This window comes from Heptranchias perlo, chromosome 29 (assembly GCF_035084215.1).
Source record: "Heptranchias perlo isolate sHepPer1 chromosome 29, sHepPer1.hap1, whole genome shotgun sequence".
Lineage (NCBI taxonomy): Eukaryota > Metazoa > Chordata > Chondrichthyes > Hexanchiformes > Hexanchidae > Heptranchias > Heptranchias perlo.
The window spans coordinates 15,720,783-15,737,745 of NC_090353.1; the positions used below are offsets into that span (position 1 = coordinate 15,720,783).

At 47.9% G+C, this 16,963-nt stretch overlaps 2 protein-coding genes across 2 annotated transcripts in view; both read right to left on the reverse strand.

Moving 5' to 3' along the window:
- LOC137299419 (phosphatidylinositol 4-phosphate 5-kinase type-1 gamma-like) overlaps positions 1–16,963 on the reverse strand; it is a 114,272-nt gene that overhangs the window by 19,217 nt on the left and 78,092 nt on the right. The window contains exons 14-15 of the mRNA XM_067968151.1: positions 10,332–10,364; positions 6,697–6,825 (exon numbers count right to left, since the gene is read on the reverse strand). Of these exons, the coding sequence (XP_067824252.1) occupies positions 6,697–6,825; positions 10,332–10,364 (162 nt within the window). The remainder of the gene's footprint in view (positions 1–6,696; positions 6,826–10,331; positions 10,365–16,963) is intronic.
- Positions 3,865–5,369, reverse strand: LOC137299420 (uncharacterized). Its single transcript, XM_067968153.1, has 2 exons — positions 5,224–5,369; positions 3,865–5,107 (listed from the first exon to the last, which is right to left on the reverse strand). The coding sequence occupies exons 1-2, from the start codon at positions 5,228–5,230 to the stop codon at positions 4,110–4,112; spliced, it is 1,005 nt and encodes a 334-aa protein (XP_067824254.1). The 5' UTR covers positions 5,231–5,369; the 3' UTR covers positions 3,865–4,109.

A 16,963-nucleotide genomic window follows, 5' to 3' on the forward strand; every position in this document is an offset into this window, starting at 1 on the left:
GCTCTAAATTAGATAGTGAGTGCTTTCAGCAGCAACAAAACAAAACAGCTGAGGGGACAAGTCTGCACATCAGATCTGCATTCCACTTACTTTCTTATCATTCTGGGGTCTGATTGGTCCTCAAGTATATAACCCATAACAGCACATGCTTAGAACAGACTAATCAGAAAGCAAACAGGGTCATATGGACACAAAACTATCAAGATTTTACTTCTTTCCCCAATAGTAACATATAAAGCTGTATACTCTAATTTACTATAACCACTGCATTTTCCAGAATACAGGGAATAATGGATATCCAAGCAGATACTTCAAGGTTACTTGTGTTACTAGTGGTGTTTTCCAGGAATCGGTGTTAGGCCCATAACTGTTCACTGTTTTTATTAATGACACAGGCCATAGCATTGGGGATCTGATCAGTGCGTTTGCAGATGATACTAAAATTTCTGCAGGGCTAAGACAATAGAGGAGTGCCATTTTCTGCAAAAAGATTTAGATGTGCTATTGGAATGGTCCAAATAATGGCAAATGGCATTTAATCTAGATAAACGTAGTACCATGTAGTTAAGACCAGCACAGAATACGCAACATTTACAGGAAATGATACTGAAAGAAAAGGATCTAGGTGTTATGGTGCACAGGTCACTGAAGGGTCACGACCAATGCAGAGAAGCCATAGCCAAAGCAAACAGGGTATTGGGTTGTATTAATAGAACCATTCAGTACAAATCAAAGGACACCATTCTGTCATTATACAGGTCATTGATTGGACTGCATTTGGAGTACTGCATCCACTTTTGGTCCCTTCACATAGTGGGTGATATATTGGAGAGCTACAAGAATGATTCTTAGCTTAAAAAACATTAGTTACTCAGATAGCGGAGTCTATTTACTTCAGAGCAGTGTATACTTCGAGGCGACCTGATAGAGGTATATAAAATAACAAAAGGGTTGGATTGTATGCCTCTTGATAGATTAATTCAGTTTGACAGATTGGGGAGGACCAGGGGGCATGCATTTAATCTATGCAAAAGTAGGAATAGGCTAGATGTTAGGCAGTACTTCTTTTCCCCAGAAAGTAGCGAGCCTCTGGAATGCATTGCCGGTTTGTGCAGTGTATGCTGACACTCTGTATGCCTTCAAGAGGGAGCTGAACCAGTTCTTGGCTGGGGCAGAGATCGCATCATGTCAAAGGCAAGAACATTTACAGTTAATATACACATGGTCAATGTGCCATCCTGGACTGGTTTCAATCGCCTGAGGGAATCAGAGGAATATTTTTCCCCTTATTGCCCTTGGGTTTTTTTTCCTCATTATTTGCCTCTCCCAGGAGATTACATGGCTGCAGGGGAGTGGGGGGAGGGGGTAGGAAGTGTGAAGTCATGATGCTCCTGGGGCATCTTGTGTGGCACACTGATGGTCAGCTGGTCTTTTCCTGCCCGTCATTTTCGTAAGTTTGTGTTATATCACGGTACTCAGATGTCAAACAAACAGGGCAGGTGAAGCTCAAGTGATTTTTAACTGTTACTTGACTAGCAATTCCAGTCTTTAGATCTCTCCCAGATATAGAATGTGCCCAGAATTTCAGCAGTGATGGGAGGGGGCAGCTTTATTCAGTTTTCTCTTTGTTATTGCTGTTAACCTATCTTGATGGTTACTGGCCAGGATGATCTTTCCATTTTGACACCCAGAATGAAGGATTAACAGCTGTTATGTATTCAGTACTGAGGAATAAACTGCATTTCATTATACAGTATATTTATTTCCCCAATGCACATATATTGTATCCTGCATTTGAAAGCCATACAAAAAGGTAGATTTATCTTTCGGAGCTTGGAATGTCAAAAACGCAATTTTAATCCAATAATGTATTTTGAAATGCAGTGTCTTCAAAAAAAAAAGTTTTGTTCCAACCAATTTCCTATTCACATAATTTTTAAAAACTGAGGAAAAACCAAGAAAGTACATAACGATAAACAGCCGTTGGGCCTTTTGATATTTGAAGATTTCCAAGTGCCTCAACATTAAGGGCTCGATTTTAGGGTCGGGTTACCTGCGGGTTTCCAGCGGGGGGGCCCCGAAAATCCCGATCTCCGATCACGTGACCGGATTCAGACGAAATCCCGGCCACTTCCGGGTACCGCGCTGACGTGCGGGGCTGCGCGCGCAAGCCCCGCTGGTGGGAATCCCGCAGGCAATTAAAGCCAGCGGGGTTCCACTTGAGAGCACTTAACTTGCTCGTTGTGGTCAGTTAATGAGCTGAAGCAGCTGTCAAAAGAGGAAGTGTGGGATTTTACGGTCAAAGCAGTCAGTTTCCCACACTGGGGGAAACAGGACCCTTCAAACCAGGCGTGTTGCAGCCAGCAGCCTGTGCCAGGTGCCAAGGTGCGCTCCACGGGGGAGCGCCCTCACCCACGCAGGAGGCCACCGCGTCACATAGGGCAACCCCTGCCCTCCACCAACCCCCGCCAAGCCAGAGGACAGACCGACACGAAACCGCAGCCCCAGTCCGAGGACCCACCCACCTACCCTGCACAACCCCTCACACCAACACCTGCCAGATGGGTGGTGCGTTGACATCGTCGGAGGACGAACAGGATGACCAGCCCCAGCAGCCTCACAGTCCACGCCGTCCGCCTCGGAGAGGTGGGGCCCCCCAACACGGTGCTGCGGCACACCCACCTGCACAGCAGGAGGGAGGGCAACCGCAGAGAGAGATGCGTCGCAGGAGGCACTACCCTCCGCACAGGGTGTACAGAGCGAGGCTCAGCTTCATGGACCTCTCCGAGGAGCAGTGCATACGGAGGCTCAGAGTCAATCGCCAGGTAGTCGCCGACATCTGCAGCCTCCTTAACGACGAGCTGCTCCCTGATGGACCAAGCAGCATCTTCTTACCTGTCGCCGTCAAAGTCACCACTGCCCTCAACTTCTTCGCATCCGGTTCCTTCCAGGGTGCCACCGGGGACATCACCGGGGTCTGTCAGTCCTCTGCACACAAGTGCATAAGGCAGGTCACCGATGGGTTGTTCCGCAGGGCCTCCCACTACATCAACTTCGCCATGGACGAGCGCAGCCAGATGGAGAGGGCGGTTGGATTCCATGCCATGGCCGGCTTCCCACGGGTGCAGGGTGTAATCGACTGCACCCACATCGCAATACGGGCACCTCCGCATGAGCCAGGGCTGTTCATCAACAGGAAGGGGTATCACTCCATGAACGCCCAGCTCATCTGTGACCACCGCCAGAGATTCCTACACGTGTGCGCCAGATACCCCGGCAGCTGCCACGATGCCTTCGTCCTCAGGGAGTCCGCCGTCCCGCCCATCCTGCAGGCACCCAACGCCGGCAACGGCTGGCTCCTCGGCGACAAGGGGTATCCCCTCCACACGTGGCTCATGACACCTCTGAGGAACCCCATCACCGAGCCGGAGCGTCGGTACAATGACAGCCACACTGCTACCAGGTCTACAATTGAGCAGACCATAGGGCTTCTCAAGATGCGCTTCAGGTGCCCTGATCGTTCTGGGGGAGCGCTCCAATACACACCATTCAGAGTGGGACGAATCATAGTTGTCTGCTGTGCCCTGCACAACATGGCCCAACAGAGAGGGGTGCCGCTGGAGGAGGCCCCATCCACACCCGCCACCCACATTGAGGAAGGCGAGGGCGAGGAGGAGGAGGAGGAGGAGGAGGCGGAGGAGGAGGAGGAGGAGGACGCGCCCGAGGATGTTGGACGACCCATGCGCCGAGCCGCGACTCACCGGGATGGTCGCCGGGCCAGGGACGCACTCATACGTCAACGGTTCTCCTAGAGTCAGACACTGCGAGGCGCTCGCATCTCCTCACCTGCACATGCGAGCGGCCATACCAGCCCCCTCCACTGAAGAGTGCTGCCAGTAATCCTGCACCCACAGCAGTGTGCCCAATGGGTGGCAGCAGGTGTTCGCCGTCATGATGGCCTCCACGGAACGCAACTACTGCACAAGCCGCGGAAGAATGGACGAGAGGTGGCAGGAGTGGTGAGAATAGACTATTTAATATGTGGAATGTGACATCATTTAAGAAACAAAGTACAAAATAATAAACACCCTGGTGTATTCCCTTTGTGATTATAAGGCCTTTGGAATTCTTCTCCGGGAACCCCTACGTGGTGCTACCCCTGTGGCTCCAGCAGAGGTAGTGGCAGGTTGCTCGTCTTCTTGCCTTGACCGGGTAGATGCTTTTGGCGGACGGCCCCTGGGTTTCGGTGCCCGTGAGGGCACCTCCACAGACTGCTCCTCCTGCACCGGGGCAGGGGCAGACTCGGCCACCTGGAGAGGAGGCACCATTGCGGGTGCTGGTTGAGAGGTGGGCGACGGGTGGGACGTGGGGACGCCTTGAGAGGCGTCCCCGCTTCCATGTCCCCGGTCACCATCATCCCTCTCTTGGCCTCGGCCCACATCACCCCTTCCACCCTGCTGGACGGCAGTTTGGATGGCATGTGTGAGGCCTTGCAAGGCCACCCCTAGTGTATCCCTCAGCCTGTTGGTGGCGTCGGAATGTTGCTCACCCTGAATCCGTACAGACGTTGTGAGGGCCTGCAAGGACTCGAAGTGGAGCTGTGCGTGACGCTCGAGGGAGGCCAGCCTGTCCTCCACCGCAGACAGTCCCGCACCTACCTGCGACACTGTGTCGTCGGTACCCTCCTGTGCCTGCGCCACCAATGCCCACATGCAGGAGGTGGACTCCTCCATCGCCTGCGCTATTGTGGACAATGCGCGCGGCACCTCTGCCAGCACCTCAGCAATTAGCTGGTGGCCCTCGACGACTCTCCTTTTCTCTGGTGGCCCCCTGGGTTCAGCATCTGGGTCCGGCTGAGCAGAGCCTGGAGATGAGTGCTCCCTCCGTCGCGGACCCTCCGCGGCTGCCCCTGCCACCAGGGTCTGCTCATGCTCACTCGTGCGCAGTGACTCACCAAGTGCTACCCCAACTAGTTGGCGAGGGGGACCCACCGAGGTGCGTGTCTCTGCGCTGGTGGATGGTTGGCTCTGATGTGACGATGCACCCTCAGAGACCGCCATGTCCTCTGAGGAATCGCCCTCCATGCTCGCTTGATCCAAAGACGCACCTGCAAGAGAACAGAGGGCACTTTGAGGCATGTGGACCAACTTGACAGTGCGCCTGATGGCAGGTGATGATACGGTCACTCGCGATCATGGGTGTTGAGTGTCAGCTTTCCCTTACCGCCCATTTCGGCAGCGACACACTCGCCATCGGCCACCGACAGGCAATGTCGCGTGCGGGCGAGGTCGAGCGCCTCCACCTCTGCGTCGGTGAGCTCCACCACTTGCGGCGGCCCACCTCCGGTGCGTGCCCTTTCGCGGTTGTTCTTGCTCCTCTTCTCCTGTGAAGGCAAAACACAGATGTGTGAGTGGGTGCGTCTTGCATCGTGAGACGCATCGAGCATCGGTGTGGTTGGGTTGAGCGTGGCGCGGAACGGATGGGAGGAAGTGTGGGCCACGTGCCCATCCCATTGCATGGGGATTGGGGTGTGTGGTAGTGTTCGGGTGGGGTCAGGGACGGTGGGTACTTGCGTGCACGGCGAGGATGGTGAATGAGTGGCTGTGAGGATTGCTGATGGAGCGCAGTGGTGGCTGTGCAGGAGGGGGTTGTGATCTGCTTGGCGTGATGGTGGGGACGGGATGTGGGAGGGTGCGTTGGTGTACTCACCTTGCCAGACCTGGTCAGGTCATTGAAGCGCTTGCGGCACTGCTCCCAAGTCCTTGGGGTGTTGCCCCTGCTGCTCACCTCCGCCGCCACCTCTGCCCATGCCTTCCTGGTTGCGGCGGCAGGGAACTTGCGCCCATCCTCAGGGAAGAGTGTTTCCCTCCTCCTCCTCACGCCCTCCAGCATCAGCTGCAGTGCCAGATCTGAAAAACGGGGCGCAGCCTTTCCCCTTGGTTGAGCCATTCTCCCAGACCTCTTGCTTGCAGCAGGAGGGGCTTTGGGAGACTGCCCCTTTAACTGGAGCTCCTACATCGCGTCGACGGTACTGCGCATGCGCAGCCGGCCGGCACGCAGCTGGGGAGCGCAGAACCCGGAAGCAGGGCTTAATGGGTCCAATTATCCCGCGATCGCGTGGGGGACGCGAACAATTACCCGTCCGCGTTTTCGACGCTCCCGGAGGACCACCCGCTGGGAACCCGCAGGCCTGCTAAATTCGAGCCCTAAGTGTTTATATGAGGAAGCAAAGTGCTTCATTCTGCTGTTTTAGGAGGTGTTCCCCTGTTTCATGATGGAGCAGGTACACAGTCATGACCTGAATTCAGAAAGGGCAAATGTGATCAAATACAGCCTGATTCCTGCTTTCTGACCAATACTGAGTGAGAGAGGCTTTCCTTTCCATAAACCATGCTTGCTTACCTCAGACTTGGACTCATTCTTTGCCAGTCCACAGAAAAAAATTCACTGTACCCTCTTCTTAACCCCCATGTGCATCGAGCACACTTATTAATATCCATATAACTCTGAAAAAGTATTGATTTGGTTCTTTTATGAAGATGTCAATGAGCAGGGAGCCCGTTTCACATTTGCCATCCCATGAGAAAACTATTTCTTCTAACCTCTAGTATTACTTGAGTGTTGTGAATTTTGTAATGCATGACATAATTATACATAAGTATCACACTGCGATATCCTCAGTAAACACACACTAACGTTTTCTCCTCCTCCCCTTCATCTGCTGCTTCTTCCTCTGCTGTAGTCTCAAACTCAATGCTGGACTTCGCTTCCAGCTCAACAGTGACTTGCTGCAAGTTGGCTTCCACTCTCATCGCATCGTAGGACCTAGGAGTAGTCAGAATATTGAACAGGAAAAAAAACTGACAGTTTTGTACTAATCAGCTACATTCTGTAATACTGAAATTGATGAATAACTTTTGACTAACACTGTACTCTTGTATCCAGATTCTCACTTCCCCATTAAATCAGTGTGCAATGGAGCTATACAAACCAGAAAGTCTTGGAGTCGATTTCCACTGATCTCAGTCAGGGCAGCAGTTACAGATGCAACAACTGGACTCAGCATCACGGGGGGGTGGGGAACAACTTGGACTCCATTTTTGAACACTAACCAGCAACTCCTGCTGTAAAGTGGATGTTGAATGAGGATAGCATTGGGATTGCATGTGATGCTCACATGGTCAATTAGTCGATCAACACTTGGGCAAGGTACCACTGGGTGGCTGGCACCAGTGAAACTGTACCTCAGTGATAACCAGTGCCTTCGGAAGAGGAGGGGCAAAAATAAATCCCAGGAAAACGCAACATTAAATTGTAACCACCTCAATGTTTTTTGCAACTGCACTACAAATACAGACTGCTGACAACAGTAAAAGAACCTATTGTACGCTTAAAAAATAATTATGCAAACAATGAAATCAGTTTTGGGCAATCTAAAATAAGACACTCTGGCCACAAATTACAACAGCAACTGAATTGGGAAATGTCAATGTAATGGTGGATTTGAACTTCCCAGGTATTCAGTGGTCCAATAGTGATCCATCTAGAATTGAGGCTGAAAGATATGTAGATATTATGAACAATTATTTCTTTACACAATATGTTAGGGAAGAATCTAGGGGTTCTTGGATCCTGGACCTAGTTTTTAGTAGTGACCCTAAAGCAGTATTGGACCTCCATGTGGGGGAACACTGACTATATTATTATTAGATTTAACTTGATCAAACAAACCAAAGCTGCTGAAAATGTCATGCTAGTGCCAGGTTTGAGCAACATTGATTGGGCAGTCCTGCTAGGTGGGGTTAATAGCAATACTGAAGATAAATGGAATGCTTTCAAAGCCAAAAGAATCCATTGGGTTAAAAGAAGGCAAATGGTAAAACAAAACCAAATAGATTAACTGGTCACATCCAAAGAAGATAAATTAGACTAAATCAGAAATCGTTTCACAGGTTTAAGTACGTCTCAGAACAGGAAAAGATATTGAACAGAAACTGATATCAGAACAGCCATAAGAGCAATGGAGAAGAGGGTAGTGTATGTGTGCTAGTAATAGCTAGGTCTTTTTCAGTTATGTTAGGAGTTAGAAGGCCATTATGGACTGGAAAGGCCACCGAAGGATTCCACAGGGCTGATTCAGATGAAGCCCCAGGATATGGCAGGTGTTTTAAATGGTTACTTTGCATCAGTCTTCACTACTGATGGTAATGCTGGGTTATCAATAATACAACATAGGGTTGATGCTATAATTTTTTTAAAAATCAAGTGGATATAGTCCCAGCTAGAATTAGTATTCCCAAATCAGATTGGGCAGTTAGCCCTGACAGCGTCCATAGGATCCGATGCTCAATAAATGGCGGCTGTGCTCTGTTCACATATTTAATAGTTCACTGGAGTATAGGATTGCTCCCATGGACTGGAGAGGCGCCCATACGGTACTATTATTTAAAAAGGGCAATAAGTCAGAATCAGGAAACTACAGGTGCATTAGTTTAACTTTAGCTACAGGCAAGTTACTAGATGGAACGTTAAAATACACTGTATTACCACCTAGAAAGGAAAGGGGTTATTAAGGAATCTCAGCATGGGTTCTGGAAAAGAAGGTTCTGTCTCGACAAAGCGCTACAAAATAGGCTACTAAGCAAGGTAGAGTCTTGTGGAATTGGGGAGTAGATTTTGGGCTGGATAAGGAACTGGTTGCATTCCCATAGACAGAAAGTAGTTATTAATGGTAGTGGATCTACAAGGGGAGCCATTTACTAGAGGAATCCCACAGGGGCTGTTGTTAGACCCGTTGCTTTTCATCTTTATCAACGATCTGGACGAAGGCATTGGGCAGGAACAATCCGAAAGTTCACAGATGGCACGAAGATATGTACATGTGTAAGGACCTCAGATGGTGAAAACAGATTTCAGGTGGATCTAGAGGCAATTGAGGAATGGACCCATATTTGACAGATTTTTTTTAATAATATAAATAAATGTAGCATGATGCACTTGGGTAGGGGCAACTGCAAGAATATATACACCATGGAGGTGCGCTCACTCAAGGCCGCTAAGCAGGAGAAGCTGGAGGTTACAGTACTGGTCATTGAAGGTCCATGACCAGTGCCGCAAGGCTACTGCAAAAGCAAATAGGGTGTTAGGATGTGTTGCCAGGACAATTAAGTAGATAAGAAATACTATCCTTTCCCTTTGTAAGGCCTTAGTCAGGCAATATCTAGGATAAGTCATCCACTTGTGGTCCCCTCAAAGGATGTGTGATACGGAAACCCTTGAACAGGTTCAGAGGCGGGCCGCTAGATTGATACCTAGTTTAAGGGCCCTGCAGTATCAGGCTAGCCGAGAACACTAGTGCTTTATACTTTAGAAAACTGTAAACTTTGAAGAAATTTAATTGAGGTCTTAAAATATTGAAAGAATTAGACTCACTTGAAGTGGACAGGCTACCCAAGCGAGATAGGTTATGATGGATCAGGGCACACAAGTATAAGTTATGAAAGCAAATAACTAAGTTAGATGCTGGGATGTACTTCTTTTCGCAGAAAGACCTCTTGAATCGTTGCTGGCATCTGCAGAGAGTGCGGATTCAGTGCAAGCATCCAAAGGGAGCTGGATGAGTTCCTGAAAGTGGCCAACATATCGACATATTGAAAGCAGGTGGGTCATCGGGGTTGTCACACCCAATTACTATGGTCTCTTGGAACTTGCTTGGCCGCCTTTGGGGGGATGGGAGTGATGGTGGTACAGTAAATACACCAAACAAGGATGGGATGGGTTTGATAAACCAGCTGGTTTTTATCTGTCCTTTTTTGTAAGTCCACAAAAATCCAATTCCTTGAGGCTACAGGCTCACAGCACAAACTGATCACAATCCAGCATAAAAATCAGCATTAAATCAGCAATTTCGCTCTGGCAGGCCACTGCTGTAATGAGTTTGTGATTCAGAAATAATGTTACAACAAGCCGAGGCCATCTGGACATGCTAAATTACACCCTGCCTGAGCTATTCTATACCCAACTGAACTATATCCAGCCCGAGCCATGCCATAACCGAACTAAACAATACCCAAGCTGAGCCTTTCAATACTCAACTGCACAATACCCAACGTGGCCATACTATACACAATATCCAACGTGTCTATGTTATATCCAATTAAATCCTGAAACTGGGTCATGTTATGCCCAATTTGACAATAATCATCTTGGGCATGCTATAGAATACCCAGCCTTGTGTTCCATTCATCAGCACAACTCTTAGTTTAACAGGCAAAACAAGAAAAAAAAAATTACAATATAAATTAGAAAAGGAAAATAAGTATGATTCTCACCCAACATCCTGTGCCGATGAAAGTGTAGTTTTCCTAAACAGATTTTAAAAAAACAGAATGGTAACTACAATGGAGTTGTATTCATAGCAAGCCAGTTGCTTGTTATGAACATTGAAAAAAATACTTGTCGAAGTAGAAGCATGAGGTCTCAACTTAAGCATGTAAAGGTCTCTTTACTAGAAGATCTGTTAATATACATGCAAAATAAATAATGTTACATTGTGATAGGATGCAACATAAGACAACCCATCTTTTCTACATTCACACCTTCTGTGAGTTTTAGCGTAATAGAAATGAAATTTACCAATGGCACATCACTCATGATATTTTTTGGGTGGAGGGGGAGGAAAAGGGGGAAGACGGGAAATTCAAACCTGATAAAAGGTACAAACACTAAAAAGATAAAGCACAAAATGTTTTACTTCAAATAAAACAGGAAATCAAAGGGCAGCAGCAAGTATAGAAGCAGATTACATATAATGCTAGGTAACGATGGAATACTGCCGACTTCCAGTAGTGACCAAGTATCATGCTGATGGCCAGGACCTGGGCCTTTACAGATAGTCATGATGTAAATTTATCTGTAAGCTTTCGATAGCCCCTCAAAACACAGAAGCTGAGGCAGCAGACGCTTCCTGCTCCCCACCCATGGTCTTTACTGCCGTTAAGGTGAAAAAGCAATATTAAATCATTCCTGTTTGGACAGGCCAAAAAAAATCCTGAAAGTAAACTGGTAGGCAGCCAAAAAACTATTTTTAATCCTATCTTACTGCACAAGTACAACTTCACCGGACAGAAGCCAAAATATTTAACCTGTGATGATTTACACCGGGGGGAGGGGGGGTGGAATTTAGGTTTGACTTTGAGAAACACAGGACTGTGAGCACTAAAAGCAAAGTTGTTAAATTTTGCCCCAGGCACATGGAACAGTGCAATTATGTTCAGGATAATATGCTGCAAATGTGCATTACAAACAGGTCTCAATCCATTCAACTTAATCTACAACACAATGGCTGCTAAGGCTACAGTGATGGTCCTACTATAAACCAACAATACATCAACTTTCAATTATGCTAGTGGGTGCCAATAAATTTGCAGTGGGTAAATACACTGGCCAATATGGTACTGAAATATACAGACCAGAAGCTTCCAAGTTCCATCCTCAGTCAGGGCTGAGTTATCACATCTCAACTGGAGCAGCAACTTGTCCTGCAATTGATCAGTGCTCCTGAGCTCAAAGAGAGTGTGTGTGTGCGTGCGTGCGGTGGTGGGGGGGGGGAAAAAAAGTGGGGGAAGAGAGATATACAATCTGCCAGTGTTCTTGCTCCTGATTGCTACCATGGAACAGCTACTGGAAAGTGTGAGGATAGTGATCGACATGTTGCCTCCATGATGGAACATCCTGCTGGCACTCTGAACCAGCTTACACATAAAGAATGGCCAGTTAGCAAGGCACCGGAAACTTGTTGATGCACGCGCAACCATACCCCAGCGAGAGTCAGCACCTTTAGGAGAGGAAGGGATAAAATTGGTATGGTAATTATTTTTTAAAACAATGGTTAGTGAAGTAAACTGGCTAGATTGCTGAAACTACTAAGAGCGAAATGCTGTTTCCTAAATAGCAAATAAAAGACATGAATCTACCAGGGTACCTACTGGAACAGTATGTCTTGCAATATCAAGTAGTTCTCTATTTATAAAACAACAATTCAATCCACTGAAATTCTAATTTTGTCACACGAGTTCAGAAAAACACAGGGATTCTTGCATTATGCTCATGTAACATATACAGCTGCAGTGTATACATAATCCAAGACAAGCATTCTAACTTTTGATTTAGTGAGATGTGTTACTAAAACTGTGTTTAACTAGACGCGATTAAGGAAAATGTCGTTTGTAGCTTCTGGCATCATTTAGAAAGTACACTGATTGGACTGATTCTGAAATTAACCACATGAATTATTCATGAGCTCGGGACTTCATTTTGTTAGAAATAGCAAAACAAGAGTCACAACTTGAATTTTACAGATTAGAGGAAAACATTACCCATTTCTCTCCTCCTCTCTTGCAGAGACATTGGGGATAATTTTAACCCCTAAGAATGGGTGGGTTGGGCAATAAAAATAGTTTGCTTTGGAGCAGGACTGCATCCCGGCTCCAATGCATCCGCTTCTGAGTTTAACCCAAGTGCGACGCACGCAATAGAAGCCTGGAAGTCCCGCCCCCACTAAAAGCCAGTGGGCTGATATTTAAAGGGGCAGTGTACCTCATTGTGATAGTTGAGACACTTAATTTTTTATGTATTAGAAATTTTAAACAAATTTAACCTTACCTGTTCAGGTTTCCCCTCGCTTCTGAATCACATCGAGTGAAAGCAGGCAAGAAGGGCCGGATCCACGACGGGTGTGCCTTTATTGCACTGCTTGTGGGCCAGGAAGAGGAGTGCTTCATCCAGGCCCAACAAGCTCATCTGGTGTGATCGGACCCCCACAATCAGTTGACCCCCACCCCCCCCACAACACGATCTTCTCCAAGGCCCACCGGATATCGTCCCTGCCCCTCCACCTCCCTCTCCAATTTCTTGCACAGCCCAAGATTTCTCTCTCCCCCGCCGCCCCCCCCAACACAAACCTACCCCTTCTCCAATTCGTGGCTCCTTTCCCTTCCGACAGGCAGCCAGCCTGTCAATTTGGCGGCGCGGTGCGTGGGAAGATCAGAAGCACAAATACCTACCTTCAATTGAGTTGCGATCGCAGATTGTGATGCACTCACTTGACTTCCACGTACCCCATGCGAATATCTACGCATGCGCTGGGTTCCCGACGATGTGCTAAAATCAAGCCCATTGACTCTTGCTAGGATATGGTTGCACAGATGCCAAAAGCCCTCTGGTACAATGGACGCTGGCAGGGTAATCAACCGTGGACAACATCACAGCTGAGACCAAAATTAGTCCTCAGCCAACATTCCCATATGAACATTTTCCATCAGGAGTCACTGGATAGCAATCAGGAGCAGTATCCCTGGCTGGTTTTTCCCATCCAGAGGCAATGAGGTGCCTACTGCTGCTTTTGTTCAGCAAATAATTGGGTTTAAAAATCTTTACCATTAATTAAGGAACTCTTTGCCTAGAGATTCTAAAACTTATGTGGATTATGAGCTTATCACTTCATTTGGTAAATCTCAACAGTCACCTGACTAGAATTGTACATACTGTACCAAACTTTCTAGCAGTATCAAGCCCTAGTGTTGACCTGTAATGTCATGGCTTGTCATATGTAACAGGATAAACATTACACAAACTTTTAACTTGTGCTAATGTAAGCAGCTAAAGGTCTAAAGAGAAAAAAGGATTTTTTTTTTAAAAGCAGAAGGAGATGTGTATATATATATATATATATATAGCAATGGTACAATTGGCCTTAGGATAGCGAGGGGATAACAAACTATCAAGGTCCCTGTTAGTTCCCTCAGAAGAGGAAAAAATAAAGACGCTATGGGGTAGCTTTTCCCTGGAGCAGTGTCGAGGTGGCCACTGGGTGACTCAGTTGTTCCGAATGCCCGATCACATGGCCGGAATTTTGATGGCCAGGCTTTATTTGCATCTCGTTGGCAGGCTGCCCAGGCATTGTGACTGATGGTGGATAGTCTCCACAATTGAAGGGGGCAGTATTTTTGCTGGCCATTCAAGACAGTTAAAAGGTGAATGGACTCCTTGGAGAGGTGTCAACTTAACCCTTCATCGGTGCTGAATTCTGACCAATCTCTGCATTACTGGTCACTCTGGACACTTGGCTGTGTGAGTACTGATCAATGGATGCATTATTGCATTAGTGATCTGGCAGTGGAGGTGCTGCTGGAGTAAGCGAGGGAACCGAGGTCATCCACTGCTTCATTAGCTGTTGCCGGCAAAGTAACTGTTTTCTCTTCCTTGGAACCCTCCTGAAAAAGCACTGTCATTTGCTCGATCACTTCCAGGCGATAGCTCGGTTGGGATAGATAGTGAGCTAGAGGGAGAGGCACAAGGAGATTTACACAGCACTCGTGAGCAGGAGCAAGATATTATGGAAAGGGAAGTCCAAGACATGGCTTTCTGAAGGGCAACATCAGGTCCTAGCTCTGATGCAGAGGATCGAGATGCAGACCTCTGAGGCCCAGCCTACAAAAGGAAACTCCTTGATATGCACCAGCAGTTGTTGAGGGTATTGGGCTGCTGCCTAGGAGTCACCACATCATGTCTGAGACTATGGAGGAGTTCCATTCCAACATGTGCAGCCTTCTGGCCAGTGATATCAGCAGTCTTCAGTCTGCTATAGAACATGTGGTCACCTCTGTGGACACTGCAGCCATGGCCACGGCATAGGACTCTGGCAGCTCTGATCGAAGTTCAGGCTGTTGGCATTCAGACTCTGGGCTCCTCAGTCTTCACACCAGCTTTGAAAGTCTGGTGGGTCACAGATATGGGATTCCAAAGCATCTCTGATCTCCTGCGGTCTGCTCTCCCGCAGATCTCTGGAAGTGAGGTCCTGCAGGCCCATGGGAGTGGCAGTGGCTCAATGGAAGTGGCACATGCTGCCCTCTCTCAGGATGATAGCAAGCCTGCACCCACGCCACCTACTCAACCAGTGCCTGCTGTAATGCATGAAAGGCCAGCTGGGCCAGATTGCCCCGGCACCAGCCGAAGTGTTGCAGACTCCAACCAGCCCCTCAAGGCCCCAAATTGCCAGAGGTAGCAACTACAAGCCTCTCAAGGACCAGCTTCTTAGTAATAGCAGATATCCACCAACCCTGCTGAAGTCATTAGGAGAGCTCGTTGTAGAAGCAGTAGGTTAGGTAAGAAAACACTTAAGAGTACGAAGGGGTAACACCAGGGTGAAATTATACAGTAAAGCAAGTCTATGAAGGCATTAAAAATTGCATCAGCAAGTTTGTATGTTCAATGAGTTACAATTATGTATTCAGCTTTGAATGGCAGGTTTCATCTATGTAAATAATGGTCAGAGTCTGGGGCATGTGGGGGGGGAGGGGGTGCAGTGGGGAAGGTCCTTGCAATGTGGAGGGTAAAGATAGGTTCATCCTGAAGGACTGTTACTGCAGGGGTGATGTGAAGAGGTTGGTTTTAATTGTTCTTTTACTAGACGCGTTGGTCTGAGCTGCTGCCAACAACCCTGGCTGCTTGCTGTGCAGGTCTTGTTCCTGGGGCTTTCTCTGATGATGCCTCCTCAGCTGCTTCTGGCTCGTCCTGGCCCCATTGCAAGGCCAGGTTATGCAGGATGCAGCATACGATCATGATTTATCCAGGCACCTGAATAACTGTTTCAGTACCACAATCATTTGCTCCATAACTGCCCCTGCTGCTCCCACCGCTCTCATACCTCTCAGCTGGAGTTCGTGGACATCATCAGCCAGGCAATAACGAGTAGGCCTTGTCCCCTAATAGGCATCCTTGGACCTGCTGCTCTTGTTCAAAACTGCGCGAATGTTGGACTGGCGCAGGATGAACACATCATGGCTGCACACACCGGCATAGTTTTTAGATGATGGTCACATGCCAGCTGCACATTGAGACAGTGGTATCACTTCCTATTGATAAATGGTGCTGGCTGATATGGCAGTGCCATAATTGCCATGAGTGCAGTCAATAGGAGGCTGGGCTTGTGGGAATGCAGCAATTGCTGAAAACCCCACTGCTCTGTCAAGTTGACTGGTGGCGTCCATGGGGATCTTGATGTACTGGTTTGCCTCAGGGAACAGCATCCATCACTTGTTTTATGCAGGTATGCACAGCTGACATGTGCCACGTCCCCCTTCCCCCACTGAAACCTGGAAGGACGCTGAAGCAAAACGAATTTAGGGAAACCGATACTTTGACTACCATGGGTAGAAAGTGACCAAGTGGCACAGAAGCCTACAAGTTCCCCTGCAGAGGCTGTACAGGTCTGCTGTCTGCCGGGAGAAACTGAGCCACCTTACATGCTGCTTATCGGTGAGCTATTGGTAACTGATTCTGGGCCTGCAAGCACTATGTGGAGGGTAGGGTCACCTGCGTACATATCCCTTTCTATGTGGTGCTCTGATAGCACCTGCTACAGCTCCAGCATGCTCTCCTTGCTGCTGCTCTTTGCTCCTCTGCCCACAATTGGGTTGCAAGAACCACTCCCATGCCTCCTCTCCTCACTCACCCTCTCTGAAGGTAAAGAATAAATTGTGGCAAGAATTTTCAAATAACCTGTGTTATATTCGGTACTGAAGTTGCAGAAGGTTCCACACCCCTCAATTAAGACTTGCAGCGAAAATATTCACAATTTTTATCTGCAGGTGCTTGCGCCTTTAAATCAGGCTCTTAATTGCTGATTCCAGCATTTACCTCCAAGGATTACTGGGCAGGCCCCCACCCCCTTGGTGGTACTTCTGTTCTGGGTAAGTAAAATAGCATCAGTCACAGGACCCTAATTATACACTGACGAGCCTAATGACGCCCAGGCCGCTTAAGGTGAGGAACCTAGAATAATGACGCCGGCTGCACCAGTGACAGAAATGGTGCAGTAAGTCTTTCCTCGTTAATTTTGAGGCTTCGTTTGTGCCAGGCAGGCGGCCTCAAAATTCACCTCTATTCATTCTGTACAACAACT